General features: G+C 42.5%; 1 protein-coding gene across 6 annotated transcripts in view; it reads right to left on the bottom strand.

Moving 5' to 3' along the window:
• Positions 1-2,374: 2,374 nt before the first annotated feature.
• LOC119860970 (phospholipid scramblase 1-like) overlaps positions 2,375-23,557 on the bottom strand; it is a 47,585-nt gene continuing 26,402 nt past the window's right edge. For 4 of the 6 annotated variants that reach the window (XM_043491794.1, XM_043491792.1, XM_043491790.1 and 1 more), the window contains exon 9: positions 2,375-2,911. In XM_043491794.1, the coding sequence (XP_043347729.1) occupies positions 2,816-2,911 (96 nt within the window). In that variant the 3' untranslated portion in view covers positions 2,375-2,815. Of the gene's footprint in view, positions 2,912-16,809; positions 17,370-23,557 lie in introns of those variants that run through there. The other 2 variants (XM_038415213.2, XM_043491791.1) reach the window with 1 other exon arrangement.

Below are 23,557 nucleotides of genomic sequence, written 5' to 3'. Positions count from 1 at the left end.
TATATTTACCACTTGGGTTTTGCACCTTTAGGTCACACACAGGTCACATTTTGAAGTTTTTCTTCATACTTTTAAAATTTGAGAGTTGAGATACTCATAATTCCAAGAGCTGAGGCTTTAAGAAACACACCCATTGTTACAGTAGTCACAATAAAATCACAAGCATTGGCAACACTGCATGTTCTAGATATTTGTCTACCACTGACAGCGGGATTCTTCTCTCAGACACTTCCTCTCCCCTTGGGCTGAGCATTCATTTCTTGATATCTCTAATGTTTACCAATGACTTGTAGCTGTCTTAAGTGAGTCAGCCTTCACTGGGATCTAGCTGCTTCCTTTCCACTTTCCTAGCCTGACAGAGCAGTTTCTCTGGGTCCACGTTTTCCTTAGATTAGTTTTAATTCTCCAGCTTCTGCTATGACATGATCAGCTTTGGTGAAACTTTCTCTTACTAGGGACATAGAGATAGTGAGTGTCATGGCTACAAGGGTTCCCTCTTGGGGCTAAAAAAAGGGCCTTAGCAGTACGTTTCAAAATTCTCTCACAAGAACTGACATGTTCTTGCTCTTAATAGCTGCCCTCCTGTAATGTACACTACCTAAAAAAGTACCCTTTCCTTCATGCCACCAATCAATTAGCAATAAAGCTGATCTTGCTCAAGCCAAAAAATTAAGGAGGTTTGACCTATTTCCTTATAATGCATTGATTTCTGGAGGGGAAAAATCACATCAGATATGTCTTTCCATGTACTTTACAGAGACTGTGGTTCCATTAAATGATTGTATTTTGGCCTATACAGCTGGAGATAAAAGTTTACACTCATGATACAGCTGGAGAGGTCATTAAAAGCTCTAGAGAAATCCATCTGTGACTCTCACTCTATAAAGATTTTATGTAACAGTTTTATCTACCAAAGATGGAACTGAATAACACATTGCAAGCTGAAAATTTTATAATGCTTTCCAAAGCTTGGATTTATGAACAGGGAAATAAAATGGATTGCTTTATGGTCTGGCTGATAAGAAAGAGAAGAGCTCTTGATTTGCTGGTGATATATTAAAGCTGGATGTGGTTAAGGGTTTTCTCCCCAAATGAAGTTTGCACAGCATGATAATGTGATACCTGGGATGAATTTGACCTATTACTTTCACTGGAGTTATGTCAAAGATGAATTTGGCCCTTTTTGCTACCAAAAGGTTCTGGAAGAATTTAAGGAATGAGTATATTTTAACAAAATTATTGGAAACCAAAGGGTGATTAAGAAATAAGCATTGTAGAGAACTGTTATTTCTGCTTCTGAGAGTCTTCACACAGGGAAAACCCAAATACTGATTTGTCATTTGGCTAAAGAACTGTTCTTTGTCTATTTGCGATATACAGGAAATAAGTAGAGACTCATTTCTTAGGTAATTTAGTAGTCTCTTAGAAAAGCTTTGATTATGCCACTTGCGGTTACACATAGGCTTCAAAGCCATGGCTACTATAATCCAGTTGAAGTCAAGAGAGTTACATCAGAGATAACTTTTACCTCTGATATCTTCCAAGAATGTTGGGGAGTAATAAATGTATCAGTCATTTGTATTATAATGGTATGCATAAATGTATTCCTGTCCATATATTTATGAGTTCAATAAACGTTCTTGATATTATACATATATATAATATAGATACAACAATCTAGCTAAGAACTTGGATATTTGGGCCCTTTATTCTCCTTATATGGAAAAGCCATTGCCTACCTTCTATGTGAGAGGATATTCTGCTGCCAGCTGCATCCCGCATTAGAATAAGGAATATTCTGACAACATAAGCACCCTGAGCAAGTGTTTCTCAGAAGTAGGAGGGCTGCAGAATAGGGTCCTTAGTTTGCTGTTACTTAGGGTCTGATTGTAATGCCCTTATTTATATGGAGTAGCACTTCACTCCAGAAGTACTCCAGTAGGGCTAGTTATGAGGTAAGGTGTTACCCTTACTTGTGTTGACTCTCACAGTCTGATCCTTAGCAAACTGTTATTTAGCAATGTTCTAGCAGGCATAAACAGAGAGAATTCAGGTGAATGGAACTAAGAATATAGTAGCAGAACAAAGTTAGAAGACAGTAAAGGATTTAATTAGATAATGGAGGGGATTTTCAAAGGAGCCTAAGGGAGTTAGGTACCAACCCTTGGTTCCTCTGAAAATCCTAGACCTTGACTACTTTCTTGGGCTATAAAAGGAACTGAAGCAGTTGGATGTGAGCGTCTGTGGGATGTATTTAGCTCATGAATCCCCATAAGTCTGTATGTACATTTCCTTGTTCAGGCTGTCATAGGGATTATGCCTACTTCCACTGAAGCAAGTGGAATTTTTGCCATTAATTTAAATGCAAACAAGATTGAACCTTTAATGTCCTTTTAATTTCCTGTTGCCAATTCATGTAATGCTTACAAAATATAACATCCCCTAAAACCCGTAACTTACAACAGAGTCAAAATTAACCTCCCACAATATTATGTACAGATAAAACTACAGTGTTATAGTACCACACCTGAATTTTCCTCCTACCAAAAAAGTAACTAACTTTAGAAGATATACTTCTCGGGATTTAAAGTTCAAGCTACACAAGATACTCAGCGAGAGACACTTGCCCATAAAATGAGACCCTACGTTTTCATGGTAGTGCATAGGGAGTATGTGTAACTCAGTAACTTTCGCTAATAGTCGTATCACTACATCTCTGTGCATTGCTTTGAAAATGTAACCTATTATAAAATTCAACATCACATCCTTTGTGCCATAATGTTACTTTATCAAAATAGAAGATTTTGTTATTTTATCACCATCTTGGGGTAGATAGCTCACAGCATCCGGTGACTGCAGAGGATAGCTGTATTATTACCAGTCTCAAGAATGTTAAAAAAAACATCATGTCCTAGAAGGAAACATACATTAGAAAGATGCCATTAAATGTGTTTAGATATACACTATAGGTCCTTTCCCTGAACAGTTATATTATCATTTTAGCCATTGCCACATGTTGCTACTCCCAGTTTGATTGGCCATTGTTGGTATGTGTATTTGTAGTGATCATGTTTATTACATAATGTTTGTACTGCTATTAGCCACCATAAGTAAGTGGCAGTGGCATTATGAACTCTCATGCAGGGCACAATTTTGCACATGTTTGTGATTGCAACACAGGCTAGTGGAGATACTAAAGTGTTTGATCCTACATTCAGATACTTTACACCATGGAGGGCAATATATGTCTCAAGATTGGAAAGGCAGAACCAACATAGCATCTGAAATCTTTATTAAATGACTGAGTTCAGATTGTAAGATTTTTGGGGCAGGGACTGCCTTCTGTGATGTTTGTATAGTTCCTAGCATATGGTGCCCCGATGCACAACTGGCATTCTGAGACATTACCACTATATAAATAAATAATAATGGGAGATAATTATTAGGGTGAATTTTCTGATGTAATGGAGTCACTTGCATTGCACTGACAACATAAACCAGCCCTTCCACCAGCTTAACCAACCCAGGGACAATCACCCCACTGTAAGAGCCAACACAGAGCTTCATATACCTCTCAATTTTGCTACTACTAGCATACCAGGAAAAGAGGAGAAAGGCTGGCACTCCCTGTGCTAAACTGAAACTCATTGGCGTTTTGGTTCCTGTGGCTCTTGCAGCCAGCATAAAGTGATGTAGTGGACAGGGCCAGGCAATGCAAAGGTAAGCTTAAAGCCACTTTTGCATACACAACCCATGGCCCTCTATGCAGCTTAGACACACTTCAGCATCGAGCTTTGGTGTTTTGTGTGTGTATGTGTGGGGGGGACGTTCCTTTCTGGTGTTGTCTGGACCGGTGATTGTTGGGTCGCCCTCAAAGTTATACAAGTATGATAGAATTATAATTATGTAGTAGTAGAAATAAAGATAGACAAAAGAGTATATAGGTATTGTAAAAAGGTATGAACACCAGTTCCATGCTGTTGAATTTCACTCTGTAACAAATGCAAGGCCAAAGTGCTAATTATTTCAGGCCGGTATAGGACAAAGAGTCTGTACTGGAAAGTGATAAGAACTTTGAGGAAACAAAGCTGTTCTTTAAAACAACACCCGCCGGGGCCCCTTGTCATGCCTATGTAAATCTTGGTATCCAAAGAGGGAAAAATAGATAGTGGGATAAAACTTGTTAAATGAATCAAGAGTCATAGATTGTGTTGTTAAGTAAAAAAATGAATGATGACTGCATGGAATTGAGAGCCTGAAGCAGGGAAATAATTGGTTAGTAAATGGTGCCAGCCTAATCCTAAGAATTTCAACCTTGATATCGATGGGCCAAAGAATATGCAAAGTGAAGATAACTGGATGACCCCCGGAGGGTGAACCGGAATCCACCCAAAACACATCAAGGAAGAACAAGAAGATAACACCTAGCCATCATGGAGCCGTCATGGATGTATCACCTGCTGACTGAGCTGATGTATGGTGTCAAGGTTCCTTCCCCACTCTGAACTCTAGGGTACAGATGTGGGGACCTGCATGAAAACCTCGTAAGCTTACTTTTACCAGCTTAGGTTAAAACTTCCCCAAGGTACAAACTATTTTACTTTTTGCCCTTGGACTTCCACTGCCACCACCAAACGTCCGGGTTTATTTTTGAGAAAGCGTTGTTTGGAAACATCTTTCCCCCCAAAATCCTCACCAAAACCTTGCACCCCCCCCCACCTGAGGAATGCTTGATAAAAATCCTCACCAATTTGCATAGGTGACCACAGACCCAAACCCCTGGATCTTAAGAACAATGAAAAAAGCATTCAATTTCTTACAAGAAGAATTTTAATACAAGAAAAGGTAAAAAGAATCACCTCTGTAAAATCAGGATGGTAAATACCTTACATGGTAATTAGATTCAAAACATAGAGAATCCCTCTAGGCAAAACCTTAAGTTACAAAAAAGACACAAAGAAAAGAATATCCATTCTATTCAGCACAGCTTAATTTTCTCAGCCATTTAAAAAAATCATAATCCAATGTATATCTAGCTAGATTACTTACTATGTTCTAAGACTCCATTCCTGTTCTGTCCCCGGCAAAAGCATCACACAGACAGACCCAGACCCTTTGTTTCTCCCCCCTCCAGCTTTGAAAGTATCTTGTCTCCTCATTGGTCATTGTGGTCAGGTGCCAGCAAGGTTATCTTAGCTTCTTAACCCTTTACAGGTGAAAGGGTTTTTCCTCTGGCCAGGAGGGATTTTAAAGGTGTTTACCCTTCCCTTTATTTTTATGACACACACCCCAAATCACAGGTAGGGTGAAACACTGGCTGGGATTTCCTCCTGGGGCTCTAGGAAAAAACAGAGTTAATAAGAAACATGCATCTCTAAATATGCTACCAAGTATATAAAGACTAACAATATTTTCCACATCTCAAGGACGATTTTAATCCAGTTGATTCTGGGAAACTTTCACAGGAGAGTGCATCAGCCACTTTGTTAGAAGCTCCGGAGATGTGTTGGATGTCGAAATCAAAATCTTGGAGAGTTAAACTCCACCGAATAAGTTTTTTGTTATTTCCCGTGGCGGTATGAAGCCACCATAGTGCAGCACGGTCAGTTTGCAGGTGGAAACGCCGTCCCCAAACATATGGCGTAGCTTTTCCAGACAATGGTGTAACATTCTTTTTCACTGACTGACCAGTTGCTTTCCCTCTCAGACAGTTTTTTGCTGAGAAACACTACAGAGTGAAATTCTTGATCCGGTCCTTCCTGCATTAAAACTGCTCCCACACCATGCTCGGACGCATCTGTGGTTACTAGGAACGGTTTGTCAAAGTCTAGGGCTCTTAGTACAGGGTCAGACATGAGTGTCGCTTTAAGCTGGTTAAAGGCCTTCTGACACTCTCCGGTCCACTGAATGGCATTTGGCTGTTTCTTTTTGGTTAGGTCTGTCAGTGGGGCGGCGATTTGGCTGTATTGCGGTACAAATCGTCTGTAATAACCGGCCAAGCCTAAGAAGGATTGAACCTGTTTCTTTGACTTTGGGACAGGCCACTTTTGGATAGCATCCACTTTGGCCCGTAGGGGGTTGATAGTTCCTTGGCCCCCCGGTGTCTAAAGTAAATCACTCCGTTTAGGCCTATTTGACACTTCTTAGCCTTAACAGTTAGTCCTGACTCCCTTATGCGCTCGAAGACTTTTTGTAGATGTTCCAGGTGTTCTGCCCAGGAATCCGAAAATATGCCCTCATCGTCAAGGTAGGTGACTTCATATTCTCCTAATCCCGCTAGGAGACCATCTACAAGTCTTTGGAAGGTGGCGGGTGCATTCCGCAGCCCGAAAGGGAGTACATTAAATTCAAACAGCCCGACGTGTGGTGAAGGCTGACCTTTCCTTGGCGGATTCATCTAGCGGTACCTGCCAGTACCCCTTGGTTAAGTCCAAGGTAGAGATGAACTGGGCCCGTTCCAGTTTCTCTAATAGTTCATCTGTGTGTGGCATTGGATAGTTGTCTGGGCGAGTTACAGCATTTAGCTTACAGTAGTCCACGCAAAAACGTATCTCCCCATCTGGTTTGGGAACTAGAACCACTGGAGATGCCCATGCACTGCCAGAGCGGCGGATTACACCCATCTGTAACATATCCTCGATCTCCTGTTCTATAGCAGTTTTAGCTTGAGGAGATACCCGGTAAGGTTGGACTTTAATTGGGTGAGCATTACCTGTGTCAATGGAGTGGTATGCCCATTCAGACAGTCCTGGGGTGGCTGAGAAAGTCAGCGCATAGCTAGTGCACAGCTCCTGGATCTGCTGTCACTGCATACGCCCGAGGGTCATGGAGAGGTTCACCTCTTCCATGCCACCAGCACTTTTCCCTTCGTAGTAGACACCTTCAGGCCACTCAGCATCATCTCCTCCCTGGGCTGTAAACTGGCAAACTTTTAATTCTCTGGAATAAAAGGGCTTTAGAGAATTAATATGGTATACCTTAGGCTTTCAGTTGGACGTGGGGAATGCTATGAGGTAATTAACAGCTCCCAGGTGCTCCTGGACCGTGAATGGCCCTTCCCACGATGCTTCCATTTTATGGGCCTGGAGCGCCTTTAAGACCATAACCTGTCTCCTACTTTGAAGGAACGCTCTCTGGCATGTTTATCATACCAGGCTTTTTGCTCTTTTTGAGCATCCTGTAGGTTTTCTTTAGCAAGGGCTAGAGAGGTTCGGAGGGTGTTTTGTAGGTTGGTTACAAAGTCCAGAATGTTAGTTCCTGGAGAAGGTGTAAATCCCTCCCATTGCTGCTTCACCAACTGTAACGGCCCCTTAACCTCGCGGCCATATACAAGTTGAAATGATGAAAACCCTAAACTAGGATGTGGTGCAGCTCTGTAGGCAAAGAGCAACTGCTGCAACACTAGGTCCCAATCATTGGAGTGCTCATTTACGAATTTACGTATCATGGTCCCCAAAGTTCCATTAAACTTCTCCACCATGCCATTTGTTTGATGGTGGTAAGGAGTGGCAATCAAGTGATTTATCCCATGAGCTTCCGAAAGGTTTTCCATAGTTCCTGCCAGGAAATTAGTTCCTGCATCTGTGAGGATGTTGGAGGGCCAACCTACCCTGGCAAAAATGTCTGCTGGTAGTGCCTGGCACACACTTTTAGCCCTGGTGTTGCTTAGAGCTACTGCTTCTGGCCATCGGGTGGCAAAATCCATGAAAGTCAGTATGTACTGCTTTCCTCTGGGTGTCTTTTTCAGAAAAGGACCCAGAATATCCACAGCTACTTGCTGAAATGGAACTTCAATGATGGGGAGTGGCTGGAGAGGGGCTTTGACCTGGTCTTGGGGTTTTCCCACTCTTTGGCATACTTCACAAGACCGGACATAGGTAGAAACATCCTTGCCCATTCCCTCCCAGTGGAATGACCTCCCCAACCGGTCTTTGATCCTGTTCACCCCAGCATGGCCACTAGGATGATCGTGGGCTAAGCTCAAGAGCTTGACCCGGTACTTAGTTGGAACTACCAACTGTCTCCGAGGATGCCAGTCTTTCTGGTGTCCACCAGAAAGAGTTTCCTTGTATAAAAGTCCTCTTTCTACAACAATCTTGGATCGATTAGAAGAGCTGAGAGGCAGTGGATTGCTCCGTGCTACCGTCCAAGCTCTCTGGAGGCTTTCGTCTACTTCCTGTTCAGTCTGGAACTGTTCCCTTGATGCTGGAGACATCAGTTCCTCATTGGATTGTGGACCTATGCTTGGTCCCTCTGGAAGCGATGTAGGGGTTGGGGCTGTTTCCGTTGACTGTGAACCGCTCTCTGCTGGTGCACTATGTTGGGGTTCAGGCTCCGGCTGAGCCTCGTGTGTAGGGTTATCGGCTGCTGCCGGTTCAGGTTTGGTGGGGTCCTCTGGGGTTGGGGTTGCAAGCACTGGATTCAGTGCTGGCAATGGGTCTGGAGCTGGTTGTTCTGCCGGTTCCGGTTCTGGGACTGGCTCTGTCTGGGTCTCTGGGACTGGATCCACTACTGCTGTTGCAGACATTGGCCTGGTGTCCGGGTCATCACCTCTGACTGGGTCCTGGTAGAAGTTTCCGGAACAGAGCTGGGCATGACAGTTCGTTTAGCCTGGCTGTGGGTGACCATTCCCACCCTCTTGGCTGACTTCACATGATTGGCCAAGTCTTCCCCCAACAGCATGGGGATGGGATAATCATCATAGACTGCAAAAGTCCACGTTCCTGACCAGCCCTTGTAGTGGACAGGCAACTTGGCTGTAGGCAAATTGAAAGAGTTGGACTTGAAGGGTTGAATCATCACTTGGATCTCTGGGTTGATTAAATTGGGGTCCACTAAGGAAGCATGGATAGCCGACACCTGTGCTCCGGTGTCCCTCCACGCGATGACCTTCTTCCCACCCACACTCACAGTTTCCCTCCACTCCAAGGGTATCTGGGAGGTATCTGGCCTGAGGACCTCTGGTGTGATTCCTGTGCAATGAACTGTAATCTGTTGGGGTTCTTGGGGCAGTTGGCCTTTACATGCCCCTAGCTCGTTTAAAACATCGTCCAGCTGACGAGTCACTGGGACGAGGTGGGTTGCTGGAGAACGGTGTGACGGGATGATAAGATGGCTGGAGGGTTCCTTGGGGGGTAGATGGGGCCTTGGGTGGCTCCCGGTAGTAGGGGGTGGTCTGAGGTTGTCCCTTCTGGTATCCGCTCCAACTGCGACCAGTTTTTTTCTTTTCTGCCACCTCCACCCATTTGGCTCCAATCTCCCCCGCCTCGATTACAGTTTTGGGCTTCCCATCTAGGATGTATCTTTCTATTTCCTCAGGACTACCCTCTAAGAACTGTTCCATTTGCATTAGGAAGGGCAAATCTGCTGGAGATTTAACACTTGCTCCTGATATCCAGGCATCCCAATGTTTCACAATGTGGTAGGCATGTCGGGTAAATGACACGTCTGGTTTCCACCTTAGGGCTCTGAATCGCCGATGGGAATGCTCAAGTGTTAGCCCCATTCTGACTCTTGCCTTGGTTTTAAACAGTTCATACTGTTTCATGTGTTCCTTAGGCATTTCAGCCACCACCTCAGCTAAGGGTCCACTGAGCTGTGGCCTCAGCTCTACTATGTATTGGTCTGTAGAGATGCTGTAGCCAAGGCAGGTCCTTTCGAAGTTTTCTAAGAAGGATTCGGTATCATCGCCTGCCTTGTAAGTGGGGAACCTTCTGGGATGGGAAGTGGTACCTGGAGAAGGATTGCTAGGGTTTGTTGGTATATTCTTCTGAACCTTTGCCTTCTCTCTTTTTTCTTCTCCTCCTCCACATGCTTCCTCTCTTTTTCCTTCTCCTCCAGTTCTTTGGCCCTTGCCTCCATTTCTTTGTCCTTGGCCTCCATTGCTCTCCTGTGGGCAGTCGCTTGGTGTTGTTCTGCCTCTTTCGCTGCCTCTCTTTCTTTGTCCTTGGCCTCCATTTCTCTCCTCTGAGCAGCCTCTCAGTGTTGTTCTGCCTCTTTCACTGCCTCCATTTCTTTGTCCTTTGCCTCCATTTCTCTCCTGTGGGCAGCTTCTAGGGCTTTTTCTGCCTCTTTCGCTGCCTCCATTCTGGCCAACTCCAACTTGTGTTGTGTCTTGGTTTCTGTCATCTTTACCTCTCTGTTTTTTACTAACTTTACACCTGAGGGTTAGAAATAAAACAAACAAAACTTGGCTTGTAAAATTTTGCTGTGCTGTAATAGGATACCTATATTCTCTGATATTGATTGTCAGCCTACAGAAAAATCCAAAAAAAAAAATCCCTAACACCTTTGGCTCCAGGCAAATAGGCAGAAAACCCCTCTAGTTGCTCTTAGGAAAAAAAAAAACAACTTCAGGTCTGTGAAGACTGATGAATTTCCCTGCAGGAGGTTAACTATCCTGCCTTTAGGTAGAGAAAACTCCAGCTCACAAAAGACAATTCCCTTTTGTCTCTGCTCTGGCCCCAAAGCAGAGAGAGAGACTCCAACTACTTCCAGTTGGAAACCTGCTTTCCAGCAGGCCAAAGGAAAAAAAAATCCCTTTTAAAATCTGTTTCTGGTTCAAAAAATCTCAAATTTATTTCAAAATGATTTCAAGTTAATCCCACCGCTCTGCCACCATGTCAAGGTTCATTCTTCACTCTGAACTCTAGGGTACAGATGTGGGGACCTACATGAAAACCTCCTAAGCTTACTTTTACCAGCTTAGGTTGAAACTTCCCCAAGGTACAAACTATTTTACTTTTTGCCCTTGGACTTCCACTGCCACCACCAAACGTCCGGGTTTATTTTTGAGAAAGCGTTGTTTGGAAACGTTTCCCCCCAAAATCCTCACCAAAACCATGCACCCCCCTGCCTGGGGAAGGCTTGATAAAAATCCTCACCAATTTGCATAGGTGACCACAGACCCAAACCCTTGGATTTTAAGAACAATGAAAAAAGCATTCAATTTCTTACAAGAAGAATTTTAATATAAGAAAAGGTAAAAAGAATCACCTCTGTAAAATCAGGATAGTAAATACCTTACAGGATAATTAGATTCAAAACATAGAGAATCCCTCTAGGCAAAACCTTAAGTTACAAAAAAGACACAAAGAAAGAAATATCCATTCTATTCAGCACAGCTTAATTTTCTCAGCCATATAAAGAAATCGTAATCTAACGCATATCTAGCTAGTTACTTACTAAATTCTAAGACTCCATTCCTGTTCTGTCCCCGGCAAAAGCATCACACAGACAGACACAGACCCTTTGTTTCTCCCTCCCTCCAGCTTTGAAAGTATCTTGTCTCCTCATTGGTCATTGTGGTCAGGTGCCAGCAAGGTTATCCTAGCTTCTTAACCCTTTACAGGTGAAAGGTTTTTCCTCTGGCCAGGAGGGATTTTAAAGGTGTTTACCCTTCCCTTTATTTTTATGACAGATGGTCATCTCAATTGTAAATTCAGCATGATGAAGCAACTTCCATAGACTTGTATTGAACCAGAGACCTATAAAAATTGGGTCCAGGGACTGTGTTCTTTGAGTCTGGTTCTATGACCACATTCCAGGAGCATCAGATGCGCATCTGACAATGACTTGGCTCCACTCTTGTGTCCAGGCCACTTGGCCAGTGACTTGGCACGAGCAACATCTAGGCTGGTAACTATAACAACCTTTATGTAGAACCTGTGTGTGAATGTCTGTGTGTGTGTAAATGGATCTATATAGAAATTGCATATAGGAATATTTTGTTGTATTTACAATAAACGTGGCAATTTGCCTTGTCCCTCTTACAAGATCCTGTTGGTATCATTTTTATTAGTGTAACATGATCTGCGAGGCCACTCCAATCCTTGACTCTGGGAGCCAGACTTACCCTGCTCTGCTGCGAGAACCCCTACTCCTGGGCTGTTCACGCACAGCCTCTGGCATGTAAGCTGCTCCCAGCTACTTGCAAGCGAATGACAGTAGCCAATATCTACGGTCCCAGAAACAACCCTACGAACCTCCATCTTTCAATGTCCAGTTATGCATACTGGATGCTGCAAGATTATATAAATTCGTCAATTTAACAAAGAAATAGATATGTACCAGGCTTGTTCTCCCAAGGGGAGTCTCTGACACGCTGCAAACCAAATGCACTGCTTCAGGTAAAATAAACAAACAGATTTATTAACTATAAAGGTAGATTTAAGTGATTATAAGTCAAAGCATAACAAGTCAGATTTGGTCAAATGAAATAAGAGCAAAACACATTCTAAGCTGATCTTAACACTTTAAATGTCCTTACAAACTTAGATGCTTCTCACCAGAGGCTGGCTCTTCAGCCAGGCTCTCTCCTTTGATTAGTGGTTCAGTCGCTTGGTGGTAGTAAAAAGAAAAAGAGTACTTGTGGCACCTTAGAGACTAACAAATTTATTAGAGCATAAGCTTTCGTGAGCTACAGCTCACTTCATCGGATGCATTTGGTGGTAGTAGTGTCTGTAGGTGTAGGTGAAAGAGAGAGAGCATGGCAAAATGTCTCTCCCTTTTATCATGTCCTTTCTTTCCTCTTGGCTTTGCCCCCACCCCCACCCTTCAGAGTCAGGTGAGCATTACCTCATCACAGTCCCAAACTGCCCAAAGGAAGGGGGTGACTCTCTGGAAGGTCTAACAGATTCTTTTGTTGCTGCCTAAGCCAGTGTCCTTTGTTCCTGTGAGGCTGGGCTGGGTTTGTCCTATCCATGCTCTGACGAGGTGTGAATTGCCTCTCTGTTCTTGGAGAGTTTTTGCATGGGCTTGCTGTAAGCCATGAGGATACATTTTCAGCCTCATAATTATATACATGAAATTATAACCTATAACCTTACTATAACATTACTGTAACAATTACTATAACAACTATGCTCAGTGCCTTCCAAAGACACCCAACATGACAAACTTTGCGTTGGATACCACACAATCATTTTATAAAGATGAACATGGAGGTGTAGGGTGTTCCCCTGAGGTACAGAGCATCATGGGGGGGGGTTGTTTCCTTTTTTTTTTTTTAAAGTTTAAAGCCAAACAGAAATAGAAAAGTTGGAAATCATGAAAGGGTTATTTAAAAGGGACTAACACTGCTAAAGTAAAAAAAAACCTGAAGCATAAAGGTTGTAAAATCAAGTCAATTATATTGGGATGACAGCTGGCAGAGCTCAATAAAGATGTAATTCAGATTGAAATTGAAAACAATTAACTGGAGTTTGACTTTCATTTAACATAAAACAAATATTTATGAATATGATGATAAAATTGTAAAATTATTTGCTTTGGAGGTGCACTCAACTGGTGCTTCTCCACTTTATTTTATGGGAGAAAGTATCATACCCTTAGTTAAATAAAAAGGAAATAAATACCCTGTTAATTCAGAGAACAAGTGGAGGGAAAACAATACTGCATTCAGTAAGCATTCTTTTCAATATTATAGATAATAGAAGTCATAATCAAGAGAAATAAATACTGCAGTTAACAGAAGAATGTAACAAAAATGGATGAGCTACAGAAGAATATTATGAATAGTCCTACTAGTGAACATGCAATAAAGGCATGATTACAGAACTATCACACTGTAAAACCACCTTTCAGGGCTTGCCAAATAGCTAGTTAATTTTTAAAAAGATATTTAAAAGAAAATTTGCCACACTGATACTGGCACTAAATCAGAGATACATTAGGTTTTTTTCCAGTTTGTTTTCCTCTCTCCCTCCTTCTCCTGAGATAAGCAAAATCATCATTTTTTCTAAAAGCAGGAGAAATCCAGCAGGATCTAAATCCTGTTGCCCATGTCTGTTACTACTGAATAATGAATAAGAACAATTGTAAATAATACAAGCCAGGAACCTGGATCTTGCCTCTATATCCTCTGTGGATGGAGAGTTACATTTCAAGGACAGCTGGGGATGCTTTGATGTAGAGAAAATTCCCAAGTGATGTTGTCAGGGTTCCCTCCCCACTCTGAACTCTGGGGTACAGATGTGGGGACCCGCATGAAAGATCCCCTAAGCTTATTTCTACCAGCTTTGGTTAAAACTTCCCCAAGGCACAAATCCCTTCTTGTCCTTGGACGGTATTTGCTGCCACCACCAAGTGAGTTAGACAAAGATTCAAGGAAAAGAACCAATTGGAGTTTCTGTTCCCCAAAATATTCCCCCCAAACCCCTTCACCCCCTTTCCTGGGGAGGCTTGAGAATAATATCCTCACCAGTTGGTACAGGTGAGCACAGACCAAATCCCTGGGTTTTTAGGACACTAAAACCAATCAGATTCTTAAAAAAAACCCCAGAACTTTATTATAAAGAAAAAAAAGTAAAAGAAGCACCTCTGTAAAATCAGGATGGAAGGTAATTTTACAGGGTAATCAGATTCAAAACACAGAGGAGTCCCCTCTAGGCAAAACTTTAAAGTTACAAAAAACCAGGGATAAACCTCCCTCTAAGCATAAGGATAATTCACAAGCTAAAACAAGAGATACTCTAACGCATTTCCTTGCTATTACTTACTATTCCTGTAATTTTAGATGCATCATTCAGTAGAAGCTGGATTACTTGCTTGATCTCTCTCTTTGTCTCGGAGACAACACACAGAGGACAAAAACAAAGCTTTGCCCCCAGCCCCAGATTTGAAACTATCTTCTTTCCCCATTAGTCCTTCTGGTCAGGTGCCAACTAAGTTAATTGAACTGATTAACCCCTTACAGGTAAGGAGATTCTGTACCTCTGGCCAAGGGGGATTTTATATTACTGCATACATAAAGGTTGTTACCCTTCCTTTTATATTTATGACAGATGTAAAGTTGGTGGTTCCTTCACTCTTGGGAAGAAATGAACTGAGATTCAAAGCAGTGCACTCAGGCAATCCTCACACAGCAGAATGATCCCTAGGGGAACACTCCATATGGAGTGATTTAGAACAGCCCTTAGGCTGCTAAAAATTATGAAGGGGAACATTTTGTCCTCCAGCTAACTCCAGAATTGAGAAAGCTTAAAGCCACATTTTCCCCAAACCTCTGTGGGTTGGCTGGACCCAAGTATCTGGTCCTATGATTTAAGCATCAGAATATATTACCTTGGATAATATAGCAGTCATGCTTTGTTTTGGCAACATCAACAGCAATGCTGAAAGAGGATATTACACGTTTTTAATGTGATGATGTTTGAAGTGATGCTTGTGGAGCATCTTCACGCAAAGAGGAAAAGGCACTAGGGCAAGTTAGGTGTGGCTACCTGTTGGCTGTGTTAATCAGTAATGATTGCAGGGAATATTTTTATAAGTATGCACTCTGGCTCTCATGAAGGAGTTAAAACAAATGTACACTCATCAGATGTAAACATCTGCAAAACTACTTCAAATCTCTTTATCCTACTTCAAAATCCTTCTTGAAACTCTTATCATGAAGCCTACAAAGAATGACTAGGTTATGGATGTGCTGAGATCACAACCTATCATGCTGACAAGCACATTCTCATGGTTTTCTTGTGCTCCCACCTCAGTCTGTCTGCATCCTCTGTGCCTTGTCTTATATGTAGATTGTCAGCTCTTTGGGGTAGGGACTGTCTTTTTGTTTTCTGTTTGTATAGGACCCAGCACACTGGCATCCTGGTCCATGACTGGGACTCCAAGGCACAATGGTAATACAAATAGTAAAAAATAATATGGGCATTATGCAGAGGAGTCCTATGGCTCATCGGCCTTTTGTTATTTCAGCGGAGTCATTGGCACATTTAAAAAGGTTGGATAACTAAACAAAAGGAATGTATTTTGAGAAAAGTGAACAAGTAATTAGAATAGACTTGTCAACAATATCACATAGGAGGCACTCACACAAAAAGGCCACCCTTAGCATGTAATAAATATCTGGGACCGAGAAGCAAGTGTGTGCTTGTGAGAATAGGGGCTGAGAACTGACAAATGTATTCATTTGTTTACCCAGTTCAAATAAAAATGCTTATAATCCATAATCAAAAGGAGAAGACAAAACAGTTGAAAACTGATTATATAAAAATAGCATCATGGGGTCTTATGTCTGTTTCTCCCTATTTCCATACTAATTTGCTAAGTTTACAAATAAATTAACTTACCAAGTCTTCTTATACCTTTGATAGCTAGTGCCTAGACCAGTGGTTGGGAAGAGGAGTGATGATATTGTCAGAGCAAAAAGAGAGGGAAATCATTAACTGTTCTGACTTTTTTCTTTTCTCTCTAAATATGTTTACCTAACTGCCTTGGTTCTACGATCAACTGTAATTATTGAGCAAGTGAAAGAGGATTCACTCTAAGGTACAAGCCGCCATACAGTTATGTTTCCATCATACTACAATCAAAAGTTCATCAAAATAAGATGAGTTAAAGGCCACTATATGATCCAGCTTTTAAAAGAGTTAAAAAGTGGCCTATTAATAATTGTAACAAATTTTAACTCAGAACACCAAAATCTCCCTCATGTTCTAGGTAAGTGGGAAAAGTCTATTTTTAAAAAGGGTTTAGGTATGCTTTAATCTTGCTTGGGTAAACTGTTAATTTTGAAAGACTACCAGCTGTATACAATGTCTTTAGGAATCACTTTTGCCAGTGTCAGTTAGCACATAGTGAATTACAGTGAGGCACTCTACTTCTGTTGGGCAAATTTGCATCTGGATTGTGAGATGAAGAAATAGAGCTTTCATTTACACTTCTGCTCTCATATAATATTTTATTTTTATATATATATATATATATATATATATATATATATATATATATATATAGTTGAAATAGATTATAAACATCAAAATATGAATGCTGATATCTATTTTATCATAATTAAACAAAATATAGGATTACACTGTTTAATATACAATATATAGATATTACAGAGAACTGAATTATATTTAAAATTTTAATTATATTTAAAAATAAAACATTGACAAAGTATTAAAAAAATCTGCCCTTGTTGTAGGATCAACTGTAGTTTTGTGCAAGTGACAGAGGATTACTCCCAGTCTTTCAGTACTATAAAAGATCTTCTACAAAGTGCTCACAAGAATAAAGAAATAATTTTTGCAGTTCAAATTCTAGTCAGGGAAGATTCACAAACATTTCACATTATTTATACAGATCTAATCTATATTTATATCAGAGGTATAGAATTGTATTTACAATATCAAAACCATAAAATAGGGCAATAGAAACCCTAAGTTACAAAAGAAATTAGCAATAAGCAAAAGATCCAGACATGTTCTATATATAGTGGATTTTTGTAATGTATGTTAGAAAAAGAGCACAAAGCCATGTGAAACTTCTCTGTAAGCACGTTTTAAGCCCAACAATAGATTCTACTGCCATATTCCTGTGCGCTGGTTCTTATTCCCAGTTTGCTCAAAGAACATGAAATCCTAAACAGCAAAGAAAATGAACACAGAATTAGATAGTTCTAAGAGGCCATGTATATAGATCAGAGTCATCTTAATGCTTTTAGAGATTATTCTGAGAACTAAAACTTCATGGGGGTTTTAAATTCTATTTTGCAGAAAATACAAAATAATGCTTCTTCCCCATGGGTCATCTGATACAACCTTCAAAGTTTACTTTCTTAAGAACACATGCTGTGTCAGTGATAAAAGTACTAATAAGGATTTCTGAACCAACATAGTTGCTGTGTGCCAAATAAAAGTAGCCAAATATAAAAAAGTTTATTTTTAGTTTACCATTTAAAAAGTGAAATTTGACCATTTTTTGTACTAAGAATAGGAAAAATGATTTGAGCTTACCTGAAAAGTGTACTTTTTTTTTAGGTAATGTCCATATATCTGTTATTTACATACTCCAACCTGCTTGCAGGTTGGGAACAGAGCCAGACCTGTCAGTCATTAGTGGAGGTGGGGAGGGGAATGCCCTACCTCTTAATTTCTTTCTTGTTGAGACAACTGTGTGGTGATGGTGAGTTTCTCCTTGTAACAAGGTGTGTGGAGAGCAGGCAGCCTAGTTGTTGGAGTGCCTGATGTCCGGCCCCTTATTTCCCTGGTTAAGGTGCCTCAGTCTTTCAGGCAGTGGGGATAGGAGGACCTGGGCACCCCCACTCCACCAAGTCCCAGCCCAGGGCCCTGTGTGAGCAGACCACCGAACAGGGGGTTCTTTGAGGAGGTATTCTAAATCCACTGCTCTGGGTTACTTCCTACCAGAATCCATTTAGTTTGGGGCATGGCCCCTATAGTCCAATACGCTAGGGTGGCTTGCCTCCCAGGTCGCTCTCTTGTGGATCTTGGGTGGTGCCTTACTGCAGCTCCAAGCTCTTTCGAGAGGGGCAGCCATCAATTTGGTACTGCCAAACTCCACAATGTCTCTGGGTTGCAGTCAGACAGATACTTCAGTTGTCATTACAGTTACTTCAAAGGCTCCTAGGTCTCCTCCGCTGTCTCTCTTGGCTGGGAGACAGAACATGCTCCCTGTTGGCTGCCTTGGCCGGCAGGCTACTGCTCCTTCCTGTCTTCGCCAGTCAGCCCTGAACTAGGCTAGACTCTCTCCTTTTTTACCCCCTCCAGGCCTGGCATTAGCTGCAGGTATAATAGGGCAGGGCTAGCAGGGCTCAGAGGTTCTCCTTAACTCCTGCTGTGCTGCAAGGCAGTTTCTCTGCATGGTCACATTCCCCCATCCCCATAACCCCATTTGGAATCTGACCTCCCCCATCTGGTCTCCTCCTTGTGAAAAGAAGTCAGCGTTCAGGTGTGCTCTGCCAGCCTGGTGTTGGATGTGGCAAGAAAAGGGCTGGAGGGAGAGGTACTAATGCATAATTCAGGGATAATATCCTTCATAGCCTGTAGTCACTGGAGAGGGGAAAGGTCAGCGACTAGCATGATGGGAGCACCCCGAAGGTAGTAGCAGAGCGAGTTGATAGCCCATTTTATTGCTAATGCTTCCTTTCTGATCATGGAGTAAGCCCTCTCTCTTGAGAACTGCTTCCAGCAGATATATAGGATGGGGTGCTCATCACCTTCCACTACTTGGGATAAAATGGTCCCTATGCCCACATCCAAAGCATTGGTCTGCAGCAGGAACACCTTGGTGAAGTCGAGGCTGTACAAGATGGGTTTTCAGCAGAGCTGGGCTTTCAGGGTTTGAAAAGCCTCCTCACAACCTTTGGTTCTTCTTTGGACTGCCATTCTTGAGAAGATTGGTAAGAGGGGCCACAATGGTTGAGAATTCAGGAATAAAATCAATGGTATCAGCCAGTCCTAAAAGACGGCACACCTGTTTCCTCGAGGAAGGCATAGGGCATGTCTGGAGGGCTTGGATCTTATTGACCAGGGGTTGCACTTTGCCTTTTCCTAAAGTGTATGAAAGGTAGGTTGTCTCATCCTTGCCCAAGTGACATTTCCTTCTCTACCACAATCCAAGAACAATCTAAAGCAAAAGGGAAGGAGGGTGGGTAGTGAAATATATATAGGGATCTCACATCGTGAAGAACCTCTCTTTGTCTTTGAGCGTTGGTCCCTATGTGTACTCCACTGTGGGTGACAGACAAGCAGTACTCACGTAGGAGGAGGGTGCAAGGTTGCAGGTGGCAGAGCTGTCTGAATCCCCAACATCCCAAAGGATGCATCAGTGGAGGAGTCCTGTACTAAAGCATATCACCTCACAAATGTGTGGCTGGAACTCCAAGTAGCTGCTCTGCAAATGTGACACAGAGGTACTTCTAGAAGCAACAGCACCGATGTTACTTGTGCTCTTGTAGAATAAGCCCACACCCCATGAGAAGGATGAATATTAGACAGCTTATAGCAGGGTAAGAAATAGACCAAGATCCATTTAAAGATCCTCTGAGAAGACATAGCTTGACCTTGAACTCTTTCTTCTACAGCAATAAACAAACAATCTGGGAGATATTCTGATTGGTTTTGTCTCTTGTAGGTAAAAGGACAAGGGCTGGTCTACACTGAGACTTTACATCAGCATAACTACTTCTCTCAGGGGTGTAAAAAATTCACACCCTTAAGAGACACAGCTATACCAACCTAACCCCCGGCATAGACAGTGCTAGGTTGACAGAAGAATTCTTCTGTCAATCTAGCTACTGCTTCTCGGGGAGGTGGATCAACTACAGCAATGGGTGAACCCCTCCTGTTGCTCTAGTGAGTGTCTACGCTGAAGTGCTACATAGGTGCAGCTGCATCACTGTAGCATTTTAAGCCTACACATACCCTAAGGCTCATCACGTATCGAGGGAATGAAGTCTCCTCTTTTCTTCAGAGGCATGTGGTTTTTGGGAAAAAACCAACCACAGGTAAGCGAACTGACTAGTTCAGGTGAAACTCTGAAACTACTCTGGGGGTGAACTTGGGATGTAAATGCAATGGGACTTTGTGGGAATATAGTGTAAGGCAGATCTGCCAGCAGTGCTCTGAGCTCAGCCACCCTCCTGGCTGAAGTGTTGGCTACCACAAATGCAATCTTCTTCTATCCATGAGACATGGAACACATATCTAGTGGTTCAAAGGGATAGCAAGCACTGAAAGAACAAGATTTAAAGTCCATTGAGGAGTAAGTTTCCTTACTGGCAGAAAGACTCTGAGTAGACCCTTCCAAAAACTGGTAGTCAATGCGTGAGCAAAAATTGAGTAACCATGTGAAGGTGGGTGGTACACACTGATTGCTGCCAGGTGGTTCGTAAAAAGTTGATGAAAAGACCCACTGTTTTGAAGAGGGGGATGGGGGGAGTCCAAAATAAGGGAATACCTGCAATCTCTGGGGATATACGTTTTTGTTGCTCCCACAAGAGAAATGCTTCCATTTGTCAGTGTAGCATTTTCTAGTGCAATCTTTTTGACTGGTAATAAGAATGCTTTGCATAGCTTCAGAACACAAATGCTGCATTATTTACACCGATCCAAAAACCAAGTCCTGAGATGGAGTGCTTGGGAGATGGGATGCTTGATGTTGCCTTTCCCCGGGTCAGGAGATTGGAAGAAGACTGAATGTTGATCAGCGACAGAGACAACATGCATCAGAGACTTGGGAACCAAAACAGTCTGGGTCACTGGAGACTGATGATGATGACGACTTGTGCCTTGTCTTGACAAAATATTCCATAAGACCTGAGGTATGAGTGGTAAGCGAAGGAAGGCTTGACCATGGAAAGAGGAGAATGTTGCCCTGAGAGAAGAAGACTATGGCTTCTCTGGAGCAGTATGTTGCAATTTTTGTTCATTTGAGAGGCGAACAGGTCCCTTGCAGGGGTTCCCCACAGAGCAAAAATACTGTCTACCATGGAGTCATGTAACTCTCATTTGTGGTTGATAGCAAAGTGTCTGTTGAGGGAGTCCATCGGCGCATCCTGATCCCCTGGAAGGTAAATTGCCAACAGGGTGATTTGATTGCTGATTTCAGAGTAGCAGCCGTGTTAGTCTGTATTCGCAAAAAGAAAAGGAGTACTTGTGGCACCTTTAAGGTGCCACAAGTACTCCTTTTGATTGCTGATGCGATATTTCCATAGGGTGACTGCTTCTGCACACAGGGGAATGGATCTCACTTGTCCTTTCTTGTTGATTGAAAAATCAGTTGTCATATTGTCCAACATGATGAGGATATGGATATCTTGAATGAATGGGAAAAAGGCTTTGCAAGCTTCCTGGACTCTCACTTTCAGATTCTGATGTGAATCCTCGTCTCTTGTGAAGCCCTGCGCTGCAAGCCCCACAGCCTAAAAGAGATGCATCCATAATGATATCCCATCAAGAGAGGGGGAAAGAAATGGCATACTCATGCATACCTGCTGGGGATTCCTCCATCATAGCAGAGATGATGTTACCTTGGTGGACTCAGTTATATGACATTCATGGACTGTTTGTTTGGTGAGTACAGTTTGAAGCCACGCTTGCAAGAGGGATTCTACTTCTTGTTTGAGAATCTCCTTATGAAAATGGCCCCTGAAAAGGGGTGGGGATGGGGGGTTTGGAGGAGGCAGGGAGGTAAATTCGATAGTATAGCCAGAATGGATAATGTTTAGTACCCACTTGCCTGTTGTTTTTGCAATCCAGATGTGTAAAGAGTCCTAGAAAATTCCCACAGTGTGTGAGGGAATTGGCAGGTGTTGGCATCACTGGTTTGCAGCTCTTAAACTCCCATCAAAAATATTGTTTCAATGGAAGCTGGCATTGGACTGATGTTGTTGCCACAGAAGGTCTAGTGAGATGGGATTTCTGAACCTTTTGCTTTTTACAGGTTGGTTCATAAGATTGTTGGTTGCAAAACTGTTGCGCTATTGGTCTAGGCTTGTATGACTGCCTGAGCAACTCTATGGCCTTAAAGTTGAGGCCAGGGAGGCTAGAAATAAGTTAACAGTGGGCCAAGAGGACCCTTACTGCCTGTTTGTTTGTTCACATCTGGACTGTTCTTTCTTTTGTCACTCCACCAACAGCCACAGGGGAAGCGGAAATGGCAGCAGTGGTAGGGTATGGTAACTCAGTGATTGTTGGGAATGACAGCTCAACACTTTCCTAAACTTCTAGGTGTGGCTGAAAGCACTTCTCACATTCTTATGATATCGTCCCAGGAAGTACAAGAAGAGAGAGACAGCTATAATTTGTTTAGAGTAGCCACAGACCTCCTGAGCAGTTTCACAGCACCGTTCCTCAAAGACTGTTAGGATTATTTAACATATATGTTTTGTTACTTTGATCATTTATAGTGTGTATAGAGGAATCTGCTCAGGTCTGCGGCTTGATCTTTATTGGGTTTAATCTGCCATTCTGTACTCCTAAGGTAAGCAGGGGTACCAGATGTAGATTTTATTTATTTCCCCTTTGGAAGATTGTCCCTATGATTCTGCTTCCAAAGGAAGAGTGAAATTGTGCTAAGATAGATTTCAGATTGTCCCAAAAACATTTCACATAATTAGGGCTCTTCCTACCATCAAAGGGAGACACTGTAGCCCTTGAGCACTAGGGCACTTTCTCAGTCTCTCAAAGGAGGGAGTGAGATTTGAGAACGGATTCCCCAGAAGTCAGAAATTTCACCCTTCTCTTCTGCAAAGCAGTCAGAAGAGTCTGCATTCCTCTTGAAGGTGCCAGCTTAGGATATCCACTGGAAAATCTTCAGAGGCTTGTTATAGAGCTGGTAACAAGGGAAGAGGTCTAGGTTTGAAGTCCCCTTACCACAATCCAGCATCAGCAGCATCTATGTTGTGTACAGAGCCCTCCATTTGTGGTCCACGGAGAGGTGGAGTGGGAGAAAGTGGCTGAACTCCACAGACAGGGGTGTGGCTGCTGGTGCAAGTTCTAGAGATCATCCCTTTTATTTGTCTTGGGCCTGCTGATTTGTCCAACCCCTGATACATTGAGTTCTAAAGCGGAAGGGAGGGGCAGCTGCAGCTCTAAAGTACTACTCTGGGTATCCACAGGCCAGAGCTTTTTTGTACCTTTGTCAACTTTTTCAATCTTGCCTCTCTCTTTAGCCTGGGGGATAGAAGCAGAGGGGTCTTCAGCCAGAGTGGGCAGTTGAGACCAGTGCCTTCATTATGTCCAGCATAACCAGGTTCCCTAACCAGGCTCCTCTCCTGCCCAGGTAAATTGCACTGTGACCCCACATA

This window comes from Dermochelys coriacea, chromosome 9 (assembly GCF_009764565.3).
Source record: "Dermochelys coriacea isolate rDerCor1 chromosome 9, rDerCor1.pri.v4, whole genome shotgun sequence".
NCBI classification, from domain to species: Eukaryota; Metazoa; Chordata; order Testudines; family Dermochelyidae; genus Dermochelys; species Dermochelys coriacea.
The sequence above is the reverse complement of the archived record's forward strand: the minus strand, read 5'-3'. Positions and strand labels throughout refer to the sequence as shown.